Genomic DNA, 12,174 nt, shown 5'->3' with positions numbered 1-12,174 from the left:
CGGAGCGTGCAGCGAACGATAGTGTACGTGTCACTGTTTTGACTGAAGAAGTGACACTTGGCCGAGACGGCTCGTCTTCCACGTGGAACTCTGCGCAACAAATGTGTTGCAATTGGGTCCGTCGTCTGATGTGGCGTCATTTGAGATGCTCAGTCGGGTTCGGGTCTGGAGACTTCGTTTCAGCTAATGACGTTTCCGGCGTTATCCAAAATTTGTCCCATCAAAAGCTCAAAAAGGTGTCTGAGCATCGTGGGGAAAAAAGCGCTATGAAATCAATTTGGCAAGATGTGATTGAAATAATAGAAAGATGATTTCGGCAAAGTGTGGGAAAACGTCTTCAAGAGGGTCTCCCAATCGCGGGGCGTCGCCGTACGGTACATTTCGAAAACATCCGAGGGAGGAAGTCGGAGCGCGTCAGGCTGAGGCGCTTAAAAAGTCAATTTAGGCGGGGACAGAATTCCTGACGCGATCGAGTTGTCCGACGCCGGACTCCGTCGGCCGCCGTCCTCCGTCGCCTCCTGGGGGTGCTGCGGGACCAGAGGAGGGAAACGCTTACAGGGATGCGGGGGTCAAAACGCAACGAGGTTCATCTGGCAATAATTAAAGGCCCGGGAACAATTTGGACGCTTCCGATAGTCGAACGTGGAATGAAAAGGCTTTTTTTTTTTTTTTTTTTTTTTTTTTGCATATTTTGAATTCATGTTGGATAATTGAATTCACCTCGGGTCAAAATGACCCGGCAAGATTTTGGACGCTCCTCAAAGGCTCCTCCATCGATGAAAAAATTACGATGGTAAATTTAGCATCGCTTGAATCTTTTTTTATGAATTTTTTTTTTTTTTTTTTTTCATTTCTGAAATGTTTGCGTAAATGAAAAATAGACTCGGGAGCAATTTTTTTTACAATGGAAAATAGTTTGCGTGGCGTATTTTCAAGTAGTTTCCTTTCGTTATACACACTTGAAAGCTGCCGCACCGAATTGGAACGAAGTCATCGTAGCCAATGAAAATGCTTCATTGATGATGTGAACAAAAGAAGATGATGACTCCATCGTCGTCATCATCTTCTTTTGTTCATATCTGACTTCAACATACTCACTAAAATCCAGCCCTAAATGAACTTACGAGTCTGCGAAAGATTTTGTTGAACAAGCCGTTCCTCGGACTCTCGGACGCCTGCGTCCACTGCAGGTCGAGCGGCCGAGAGCCGCCGGGTCCGAAAACGTTGAGCTCGTTGAAGCATCCCGTCTCGATGATCTGCGAGAGAAGAGCGGGATGAACCTTCGGGCCGGGTCGCTCCGGCTAACGAGCAAAAGCGCAACCGGCCTCGTTCTGCCAGGCGACGGCGACGCTCCCCGTGCTGAACTTGGCGTAGAAGTTGCTGTCGCTCTGGTCGATGCTGACGCCTTTCAACGTGGAGAACTCCTCGATGTCCTGCACGTCGCTGCAGTAAACCAGCCGCGGCTGCGCGACACGGCAAAGGCGCTCGCTAAAAATGGGGACGGCGCGACGACCCGACGGCTAGTCGGTCACTTGCGTCGGGTTTGAAGGGCGCCTCCGCGAGCCCCGCCTCCAGCATCCGGAAGTTGATCTCCCGGAAGAAAGGATGCGCCTGAACGTCTCGGCCTCCCGACGTCCGGCAGCCGAGCCGCTTGTCGGGGTCTTTGACCAGCAGCTTTGGACGAGACGGCGGAACGTCAACCGCTTTTTGTCCGCGTTGATCGCCCGGGCGCAAAGTTTGAACGGTGCCGATCGGACGGACTCTTGTCGCGGGGTGGCGCTTCGTCCCCTTCGAGCGCGCCGAAAAGATTGATTCAAGTCTGAAAATGAGCTCCCAAGCTACGGCCAAGTTCGAGTCTTTTTGGGCTGTGGGAGGAAACCGACGGCCGCGCCTGGAGAAAAGCCCCGCGGGGAGGCCGGGATTGAATGCGCCGACCCGGCCGCCCCCGACAAGAGTCCGTTTGACCCAATTCGACTTTGCGGGCGTCCGCAAACCTCTCGGACCTGCGAGCAGATGTCTCTGGCGCGCGGTTCGAAACGCTCGCCGTACTCCTCCGTTTTCGTCTGGATCCTGTCCTCCATTTCGGCCTTTGTGGGGCGCTCGCCCTTCATCCTGAGGAGCGGCCGGCCCGCCGTCATCTCGTAGATCAGGCAGCCCAGACCCCACCAGTCGGCGCTCGCGCCGTAGGACTCGCGACCGATCACCTCTGGAGCTGCGCGCGGGACGGAAGGACTTTAGCGTACTTTTCCGTTGAAACACAAAACTAATGTCCTAACTGCGAGGACATTGGTGGCAAGGAGACGGCACCAGAACCAGAACCGGAACCAGAGCTTTCCGAGGACTGCTTTGTGCTATTTGGTGTTTGTGTGTGAAAGTCGCAGTTGTTTGAGGCTTTGGAGGGGTTAGGGTTAGCGTCAGTGCTCACGTCCGTTAGCATGTCTATGGAGTTTTGCACGTTATGTTAGCATGAAGCTATCTGGCTCAAATGGTTTTCTCTTTAGAATAGAAAAGTCCGAGAGAGTGACAAGAGTACTTGTTTGAGTTTTACTAAGTTCGGGTGCCCCCCAATTCCCGACAGGTATGGAACAAGACGTCTGCCTTCCCCGCCGTCGAAACGGTTTGCGACATTGAGGGCGGCGTTCCGTTCGAGTCGGTATTGGTCGGAAAAGTTGGACCGCGGTCGGCGTCCGATGGCGTCGGGTACTGACCCATGTATCCCGGCGTGCCCACCCGGCCTCGGACCGCTCCGTCTTGGTCACCCTGATGGCGAGGCCCAGGTCCGAGATCCTGATGTGTCCTGCGTCAACAGAGATTCAGTCAAGAGGGTGTTTTTGAGGTCACGCGTGGAAGGAGGAGGCCGCCACGCCCGAACGGCACCATTCAAGCGTTGTTTCCTGCTCGGATAAAAAAAAAAAAAAAAAAAAAAAAAGGCAACGCAACCTGTTGCGATGTCTCAGCTAAAAATAGTTTGTGTGTGTGCGCGCATACCGTGTTCGTCCAACAGGATATTTTCTGGCTTCAGGTCCCTGAAAGACAAGGCGGTGTTTGACGTCAAGAGGGCGGCGGCGGCGGCGTCGACAAACCAGTACGGCTTGCGGGTATGGACGGGGAGGTGACCCAGAAAAATAACAACGATTGAGGTTGCGCAATCTATCTAGCTACAGATATTAAAAGAAAAAAAAATGCTTTCCCCGCTTTCATTTACAAGCTAATGTTGCGGCAAAGCACCCAAACTGGACTCGGGCTCCAGTCGGACTGAAGTCGGCAATACCGGGACGGAGGTCTCGCTTAGCTTCAACTTGCTCGGTTCTGGCGGTTTCCCTCCCTTAAGGTCGATTTTGGCTTTTCCAAAAAGTTGCGCTTGTGTAGTGCACGCGAACCCGGCACCGCGTCAGGATCCTCTGAAGTTCCGCGAAGGTAACTCCGGGGATCAGGTCGGGCTCTAAACCGGCCTGACGGGACACCAAAGAACTCCCAACTTCCCTTCGACGTAAGACCGACTTACGCGGGCCCCCCCCCCCCCCCAACTCGCCTGTAAATGATGGACTTGCGGTGCAGGTGCACGAGGCCGCAGCAGACCTCGGCGGCGTAAAAGCGCACCCGGTGGGGGTCCAGTCCGGCCGGGCCCACGTTGTAGATGTGAAACTTCAGATCGCCGCCGCTCATCATGGTGACGACCAAGCACAGCTCGCGTTTTGTCTCGTAGGCGTAGGCCAGGTTGACCTGAGGGGCGGCAAGCGTCGCTTCGGTTTGGTTACGCCCTGAATAGTAAACGTGTACCCGTCGGTGTCTGGTCATATTTGGAGTTTTAGTTTCCGTCGGACGGCGGAAAGGCGGCTTTCCGGACTGTGAACGGAAGAAGAAGAAAACAAGATTCGAAAGCAGTCTCGCCGACCAAGAAGTCAAATGAAGGTACGTTGCATCCGTGTCTACCTTTTGGCAAGCCTGAGCGTATTTTATTGACAACAAATATTTCAAGTGTAACAATAGAAAATCGTACTTTTGGCGTGCAAGCTGCGACTTTGCGCATTTCGAATAGCGGCCAAACCCGCCGCCAAATTAGGAGCAGGGTGCGAAAACTCGGTCGCGTTGGGCCTCGTGCGTGGCTCGCTGTGCGGCGCGAGGTCGGCGTCGGCGTCATCGGGTGCCCGCCTGCCCGCCCGCAAACGCAGAAATCCTCAAATCGGATCCCAACTTTGCCCTATTTGGCGAGACGTCCGACCGCCTCAGTCGCCGTTTTGCAACTTTTGCTCCAAGAAGCTGGAATGCAATCACGGCGTCGCGAGCCGTCACGTTGCCGACTCGGCTTTTGGCTCCACACCCGAAAAAGTTTTGCTCAGGTCGCCAGAAAAGCTTCACAAGTAGCAGACGGACGTCGGCGGCAGAAAGTATTCAAACGCCTTCGCGTGTTCCACATTTTGCCGTTCCGAAGCCCGGCGTAGTTTTTTCTCTCGGGTGGCCCGGGAATACGTCGGCATTCCCCGGAAGAGCAAAGTCTGCTCTTGAGCCCCGACTAAGTGCGAGAACACCACGGACGGACGGACGGACGGGTCGACCTAGCAAGTAGGATCTCTTTTGTCGGCAGAAGATCTCGCAGACTCCAGTCTTAGGAACGCGAACGACGGCAGCGTGAAGTTCAAAGCGAGGCAGTTGACGCACCGCGACGACCGGACGCGGCGCTCCGCAATCGAGCCGAGTTTCGTACCACAAAGCGACTGTCCACACTCTCCAGGATCTCTTTCTCGTTGAGCGCCATCTCCTCGCCTCGCCGCTTCTTCACGTGCGTCTTCTCCAGCTTCTTGCAGGCGTACATCTTCCCCGTGGCTCGGACCTGACACGCCCACACCTGGACAGGAAGCAAACCGACGGCACCGTCAGCTGCCGGTGCGTGCCGCGGTCCTCGGACCTTCGCCTCCTTGCGTTTTGTCGGAGGTCTGCCGGGGATCTTGTAAAGATGGCAACCTTTGGAGATCGGAATCGGAAGGCTCCTAAAGACTCGTGAGGTTCCTCAGGGCTCTGTTCTCAGTCATTGCCCAAGCTCCAAAGGGGCTTTGCTGATAAACAGGACAACTTCCAAATCCGACCGCAGCTCAGCTGAGATCATTAAGGACTGGACTATCTTTGGGCCGCTCAAATTTCACACCTACGGGCAATTTGTTTTATGTTGAAGGTACCATCCAAGTTTTGGGGCTGCGGAAGGAAGTATGAAAAGTGACCGGCGCCACGCGGGGGAGGCCGGATTTGAACCCGGGTCCTCAGAACTGTGAGGCAGATGCGCAAACCAGTTGTCCACCTTTGCCCATCTTTGAAATTGTCACCTGGAAATCGAATCCCTCGGTGGAAACTTGAAACCTTTTAAGGGTCCCCCCCTTGGGGCAAAGATACGCAAGCTAAGCACGTAGCAAAGTCAATTTAGTTGCCAAATGTTGAATTTCGGAAGGAAAGACGGAAAACGAGGACGTCACCTCTCCGAAGCCGCCTTTGCCCAGGACTCGGTACTCTCGGAACTCGTTCTTGGTGATGGGCCTCCTGAAGGACCGACACGGATGACGTTTACAAGTCAGGTGATGATGGAGACGGACGGATGACCGTCCGTCCGTCCGTCCGTCCGTCCGTCACCTTTCCAGCATCTTCCACTGGAGGAAGCGCTCAAAGTACATGCTGCGCTGGTACTGCTGAAAAGGTTCTCCGCTGAGGAACGCGTTGAGGTCTCTAAACGCAAGAAACGGACCCGTCGGTCAGAGCTCGGTGCCCCCCCCCCGCACGCCGGGACGTACCCTCGGCAGGCCCCGAAGACGTCGCTGCGAGGCTCGTGATCCAGACCCCAGAGACAACCTCGCTTGTGTTTGGACACCTCGGGGACAAACTGGGCTCTCTGGACACAAACACACAGACGTAAGACACACACACACACACACACACACTCATCCGCACACACTCTTACGTTTATGGTGAAGAACTCCTGAATGATTTGAAGTCCGAATACTCGTCTGGTTTCGTCTCTTTCCAGCTCAAATCGGTCCTGGAGACAAAAACCCCCCAAAAATTGTTTTTCGACGACGACGACCCGGAGAATGTCCCTATTTTCATCTTTCCGCTGGTCAATTTGCGCTCTAAACTCCTTGATTGGAGGCCTCCACCTTGTCCCGGGTCCTTTCCGATCTTCCAAACCTGGTCTGAACGCAGCCGCGGTTTGGGGGTGACTTACGTTGGGGCCGTCGTGTACTGCGTGTAGCGCGTTTACCAGAGCCCGCCGCAGCTCGCCGTACTTTCGTAGGTCGCTTCGACTGTCGCAGAACTGGCCGAAGAGCTTTCGGCCGACGGGCTGCACCACGCACAAGTCCGCGTAGTCCCGCTCTGGACGCACACGCAGCCACGCACGTTCACACACGTTCACGTTCACGTTCACGCCGCACGCGCGGACGCGCACACGCACCGATGCTGGCGGCCACGTCGGCGCATCGGCTGATGTGCGGGAAGCGGAGCATCTCCTGCCATTTCCAGCTGCGGCCTTTACTCCTGCCGCCTACGCGCACAAACACACAAATACATATTTCCACGTTGTCATGACACAGATGCGCATATGGAGTTGCGGGGTGAAATTTCCCAGCACCGAGATCGTCGCAGAGCGTTTGTAAACATCCCCGCCCGCAAAGTGTGCGCGTCTTCTATTTTCGGCCTCTCAGGTCGGGCCTGTGTGTCCACATTTCACCTGAAGTCGATGCTGCCGATAATGGCGGCGAAATCCGCAGGCGGAACGTTTGAACCCGGGGTTTCGGGTTTCGGGTTCGGGAACCGCGAGGCGTCGTGTGTGTCCCCCGCGTGAGACCCAACTCAGCCCGTTTTTCCAGGCCCTCTGGCGTGGTGGGGACCGACCGCCTTGATGCAGCGAGTCTCCTTAACTTAGCTTAGCTTAGCGTTAGCGACGGCGGCGCTCGTACCTTCTCTGGCCCTGACGAGAACCCCGTTGGCCACCAGGCTGTCAATGTCCATCAGGGCACGTGCGAGGGTCAAAGGGCAAGTGTGAGCGCGCCCACGCAGCCGCCGCAGTCAAATAGCTCGGCCGGCGAGGGGGGAGGAGTCCCGCGGCGGGCGAGCCGCGCCCCCGCCCGCCCTCGGAATGTCGGCCCGTCTTATCTTATCTCGCGTCAAACGTTCCTGACGTTTGTTTGCAAAGTTAATTTTAGAAGATTCCCCAACGGCTTCTTCGTCCGGATTGTACCTTTGACGTTTGCCAGCGCAAAACAAAAGTTTCTTTTGTCCTTTTCTTCTCGTCGTCGTGTACGCTTCGACCTCTTGAGGTGGATGTCAAAAGTCTACACACCCCCCCTCCCAGCGGCTATTTTTTGGTCCTCATTTCGAACCCCCCCCCCCCCCACAGGTGGCTTCTGATGATTCATATCTCCATTTTCCAATTTTTTTTTTTTTTAGGCAACTTTCTAGTACTTTGCAGCTTTTTTGAGACCAAAGCGGAAGCTAAAGCTCGATGGAACATATTTCAAGTGATGACATCGAAGAAAAAGCACACAATCGAATGAAATGGAGCAGCGTGAATAAGCGGAAAATGTTGACAGTTTGACTTTCCCTTATCGTTCACGTCAATTCACCAACATCTTGGGAATGATTTGCAATTGTCGGAGACCAACATCTTGATTTTCTCTCTCTCTCTCTCTCTCTCTCTATATATTCTACATATATTCAACTATTGCCCGTAGAGACGATTGAGACTTGTCAATCTGTGCCCCGCGATTGGCTGGCGACCAGTTTCGGGGTGTATCCCTCCCCCGGGATACGCCCCGGCGCTCCCGCCGCCCTTATGAGGATGAGCGGCTCAGATAATGGACGGACGGACGGCAGTTCTTAGTCTTTACCCCGCGTGGATTGTGAGGGTTCCTCGATCTGTGATTGAGTAAAAGGGAAAAAAAAGGATATAGGAAAGTAGTAATTTTTTTGTTGTTGTTTTTTTTTTTCTTACAGTAATGCAATGAGGCAACATGCGCAAAGCATATTTCGATTTAATTTCACTGAGCATTTTCACAATCACGATTGCGGTTCCAACATTGTCACGTACGTGTAGCGGAGGCACATCAGCAAGCCCTCTGCCGGACAAGTACCATTGCTGTCCCTTTACGCTGATTTGAAGTCAGACGGAACCAAAGACCCGAGTGAGGCTCGGTGCGACAGAGAACCAAAGAATGAATCGATACATTTTTTTCAAAATTTACAAAAACTGACATTTAAAACCCCCCCCCCAAAAAAAAAGAAGCCAACGTGAGCCTGATGTTCCTTATTGGCACTTGTTGTCGTTGTTTAGGTTTCCGATCGGGGTCCAGCTAGGTTGCGTAGTCCTTGAGCAGCTGTCCCGCGATGACCAGTCTCTGGATCTCGCTGGTGCCCTCGTAGATCTCCGTGATGCGGGCGTCGCGGTAGTGGCGCTCGGCGGGCATGTCCGTCACGTAGCCCATCCCGCCCAGAACTTGGATGGCCTGATGGACGACGACGCCACAGTGAGACCATTTCGGGGTGTTACAGCGCCACCTTGACTTTGTCAAAATTTGGGGCCCTCATATGGGTCACAAATGCTAAAGCAACACTGGCCAAAAGCTGCTGCGGGCCACACCTTCCCCGGCATCGCTCACGCACTCGAGATTCCGATGCCACTCGGTAGGCCACGCCCCTTCGCCACTTGTTGTTGAAAATGTAACAAAGACCAAATATGAACTTTGGCGCCACCTAGAGGCCCCTAGAAGAAATTGTCCAGCTTTTACGGCCGCCGTTTTCATTTTTTTGGCCAATTTGCGTGCGAGGCTACTCCAAGAACAAACACGGCAACGGACTCACCTGGTGGGAGCAGAAGGTGGCGGCCTCGGACGCGGCCAGTTTGGCCATGGCGGCTTCCTGCAGAGCAGACTTTTATGGTGAAAGGGCCCCCGGCAGGAAGTTGTGGCGGGGGCCTACCTTGGTGAAGGCCCTGCCGGCGTCGCGCAGGGCGGCCGCCTTCCACGTGAGCAGCCGGGCGCTCTCCACGGCCAGCGCCATGTCGGCCAGCTTGAACTGCGCCACAAACCAGACCCGCTCAGACGGGGGGGGGGTCCACGAAATCGAGGAAAAACGCACGCGTTACCTGGATGGCTTGCAGTTTCCCAATGGCCGCTCCGAAGGCGTGTCGTTTGTGGGCGTAGTCGGCGGCGCAGTCCAGCGACGCCTGAGCGATGCCCAGCGCCTGCGCCGCGATGCCGATGCGCCCGCTGTCCAGAGTTTGCTGAAGGCCACGTACGGCATACAAAAAACACAGCTCCGATGTACCAAAGTACCAAACTGAAGGCTCACGGGCCACAAGTGCCAAATGACAGTAGCCGGATTGGGACGTCAAGCGCGCTCGTATTTCAGGGGACGATTTGATTATATTTACTTTCAGGGGCCCGCCTGACTTGCGCTAACGTCGACGATCAGTTTGGCGGATTTTCACTCCAAAAATGACGACTGTTAGCTTAGCTACAGCTAACGCCGCGACGGCAAGTTGCCTAGCGAAGCTACGGCGCTGCCGCGCTTACCATGGCGATCTTGAATCCGGCGCCACGAGGCCCCAGCATGTGGTCCAGCGGGATCCTGCAGTCCTCCAGGATGATGTTGGCGGTGGACGAGGCCTTGATGCCCAGCTTGTCCTCCTTCTTGCCCAGCGACAGGCCCGGGTGGGGCATGGGCACAAGGAAGGCGCTGATGCCCTGCGAGGGGGCGACGACGCGGGCTAGCATTAGCAACGCGCTAAGCGCCTCGGGCACGCGCTCGGGTGTCGTGCCTTGTGCTTGAGCTTCTTGTCGGTGGTGGCGAAGACGACGGCGGCGGCGGCGTCCCAGCTGTTGGTGATCCACGCTTTGGTGCCGTTCAGGACCCAATGGTCGCCGTCCTGATGCGCCACCGTGGACGCGGCGCCCGCGTCGCTGCCGTTGCCTGTGGGGGGGGGGTCGAGGGAGGTCAAAAGCGTCAGGAGGCGGGTTCGCACGCGTGATCGCGTTACCTGGTTCGCTGAGGGCGAAACAGCCCACCCGGTGGCCGCTGGTGAAAGGGGTGATCCACTTCTGCTTCTGTTCCTCAGAACCGAACTTCAGGATTGGACCCAAATACAGAGACTGACTCACAGGAGGGGCGCCATCAACAACATCAGCCACGTCACGCCGACACCAAGAGTCAGAAAAGCAGACCGGACAAGACGCGAAAGTCACTTTGCAACATTTTTGGATTTGCTTGGTTTGTTCAAATCACGCGTTCAACCCATCGCCAGCACGTTTACACACAAACAGTAGCGCAAGCGCTAGCGCTAGCACTAGCTTGCCGGGCTACGCCACCACGACGACGAGCTAAATCCGGCGTGCGAAGCGTCTCACGTTGTTGACGGAGACGACCACGCCGGTGCTGGCGCAGCCGCGACTGATTTCCTCCACGGCCACGCTGTACGCCAGGTAGTCCATGCCGGCCCCGCCCAGCTCCTCGGGGACCTCCGTGGCCATCACGCCCATGGCGCCCAGCTCCAAGATCTACAGGCCACAGACGCAGGTGAGCCGCCGTCGCCGGCCACGTTAGCGTAGCCGCGGCCAGCCCGAAAACGGACGCACCTGCCGCGCCGGGTACGTCTGTTCTCTGTCCAGCCGGGCGGCGACGGGCGTCAGTTCGCGGTCGGCGAAGTCTCGGCACGTCCGCCGCAGGATGTGGTGAGTTTCCGGAAGCTCGGCCAGCTGAGACACGCCGCGACGGCCGCGCGCGCACACGCCGACGGCTGCAACGCATTTTTTGCAATCCATTTTTGAAAGTGACTTCTGTAGTTGAAGCGCTGATGTGCGAGCGAGTGTAGTGTCCAAAAGCTGTGTGGTCATTCAACTATGAATTAATTGCATTCTTCTTCTTATTATTCAGATTTTTTTTACATGATCATTCGCACCATGAAGGTTTTGATCATTTGACCTGTGACGCATCAATGGGGACATTTGACGACTTGCATCCATTGAAGGTTTTTCCTATGTTAGCTTGACGTGCGGGTGACAGTTGAGGAGACCGGGAAGGACCTGATCGGAAGGAATAATTCCCCCCCCCCCCACCACCACCCTCGATGGCGTTGCGTTGGCTTCACGGAGGCGCCACCTCCGACCCCCGCTGTAGGGTTAGCGAATCGGCACCTCCAAATCTCAGACCGGGGGAGCCGTTCAAGGATTTGGGGGTCAGCGGGCGGACTTTGCGACGGTCCGTCGCAGTCGAGAAGGTTTTGTGGATTTGGCGGCGAAGATCACCAGCTGCGAGTCGTGACCCAAACCACATTTACAAACAGGACAGGATCAGAAAGTGGATTCGGATTCACTTCCTGGCTTGATTTGATAACATCCGTATGTCAAATGTACAGAATGATTTCCATTGTTTTAAATAGGACATAAAATGGCAGCTTTTATGTGAATTCCATGTGGCTCAGTCCGAATATTAAGGAGTATTTTTCATCCCAAATGGCAGATTGACGTTTAGCATCGAGGTCAAAGCGGAAGCTGCGGTACCTAATAAAGTGACGCTAACTGGGTGAAAGGTCGACGGTGACGGTGTGACGATGGTCACCTTCTGGTGAGCGCGACGCTCGGGGGGGGTCAATAATATCCCAAATATTGATCGCGATGAAGTCCGTGTCCCCAACCAAAAAGCAACTTGCAAAGACTTTTGCTCGTTTGATTGTTTTTGGGGTCTTTTCGCCGCAAGCTAGCTTAAAAGTTGTCGGACTTTGGCCCAAAAACCGTTGAGCGAGCGGGCCGCTCAACTTTGTCAAAAACGTCCCGCGACGCCGTTTCGGTTGGCAACATTTGCTCACCTTTGGTCGCTTTGCGGAGGAGCGCCGCCATCTTTGCGCCCCACGCTCTGCCGCCTTCACGGACCTTCGGAATTACGAGGCGCTTTCGACTTGACGGTTTATCACGTATCATCGCATCGTCATGCATCATATTGGGAAATATCGGCTGAAGCGGGAGAATTGAGTGTGCGTGCGTGCGTGCGTGCGTGCGTTTACTTGTTCCAACCGCGTTTCAATGCATTAGTTTGGGTTGGATTTCAAAAGGAGCGCCTCGAAGTTGAGATGAACCAACTCGGGCGGCTGTCCTTGAAACTCTCAAATTACAAGCGTGATTAGCATCGTGGAAAGTACAG

The 12,174-nt window shown here is 55.1% G+C and overlaps 2 protein-coding genes across 2 annotated transcripts; both read right to left on the bottom strand.

The window, feature by feature from the left end:
- Positions 1-75: 75 nt before the first annotated feature.
- Positions 76-7,260, bottom strand: LOC133490875 (G protein-coupled receptor kinase 6-like). The gene is given in 17 exon segments (XM_061801481.1): positions 76-527; positions 1,125-1,256; positions 1,326-1,463; positions 1,537-1,674; positions 2,004-2,212; positions 2,709-2,744; positions 2,747-2,797; positions 2,989-3,026; positions 3,533-3,723; positions 4,706-4,846; positions 5,466-5,529; positions 5,620-5,712; positions 5,778-5,875; positions 5,945-6,022; positions 6,209-6,357; positions 6,437-6,526; positions 6,942-7,260. Coding segments are annotated over 17 exon segments (1,797 nt in total). The 5' UTR covers positions 6,994-7,260; the 3' UTR covers positions 76-428.
- Positions 7,261-7,995: 735 nt separating this feature from the next.
- On the bottom strand, positions 7,996-11,989 carry acads (acyl-CoA dehydrogenase short chain). Its single transcript, XM_061801483.1, has 10 exons — positions 11,843-11,989; positions 10,614-10,774; positions 10,386-10,535; positions 10,019-10,130; positions 9,800-9,951; positions 9,555-9,725; positions 9,125-9,262; positions 8,959-9,054; positions 8,842-8,898; positions 7,996-8,486 (listed from the first exon to the last, which is right to left on the bottom strand). The coding sequence occupies exons 1-10, from the start codon at positions 11,970-11,972 to the stop codon at positions 8,334-8,336; spliced, it is 1,320 nt and encodes a 439-aa protein (XP_061657467.1). The 5' UTR covers positions 11,973-11,989; the 3' UTR covers positions 7,996-8,333.
- Between the last annotated feature and the right edge of the window lie 185 nt (positions 11,990-12,174).

The sequence above is a fragment of the Syngnathoides biaculeatus genome, chromosome 17, assembly GCF_019802595.1.
Source record: "Syngnathoides biaculeatus isolate LvHL_M chromosome 17, ASM1980259v1, whole genome shotgun sequence".
Taxonomy (NCBI): Eukaryota; Metazoa; Chordata; class Actinopteri; order Syngnathiformes; family Syngnathidae; genus Syngnathoides; species Syngnathoides biaculeatus.
The sequence above is the reverse complement of the archived record's forward strand: the minus strand, read 5'-3'. Positions and strand labels throughout refer to the sequence as shown.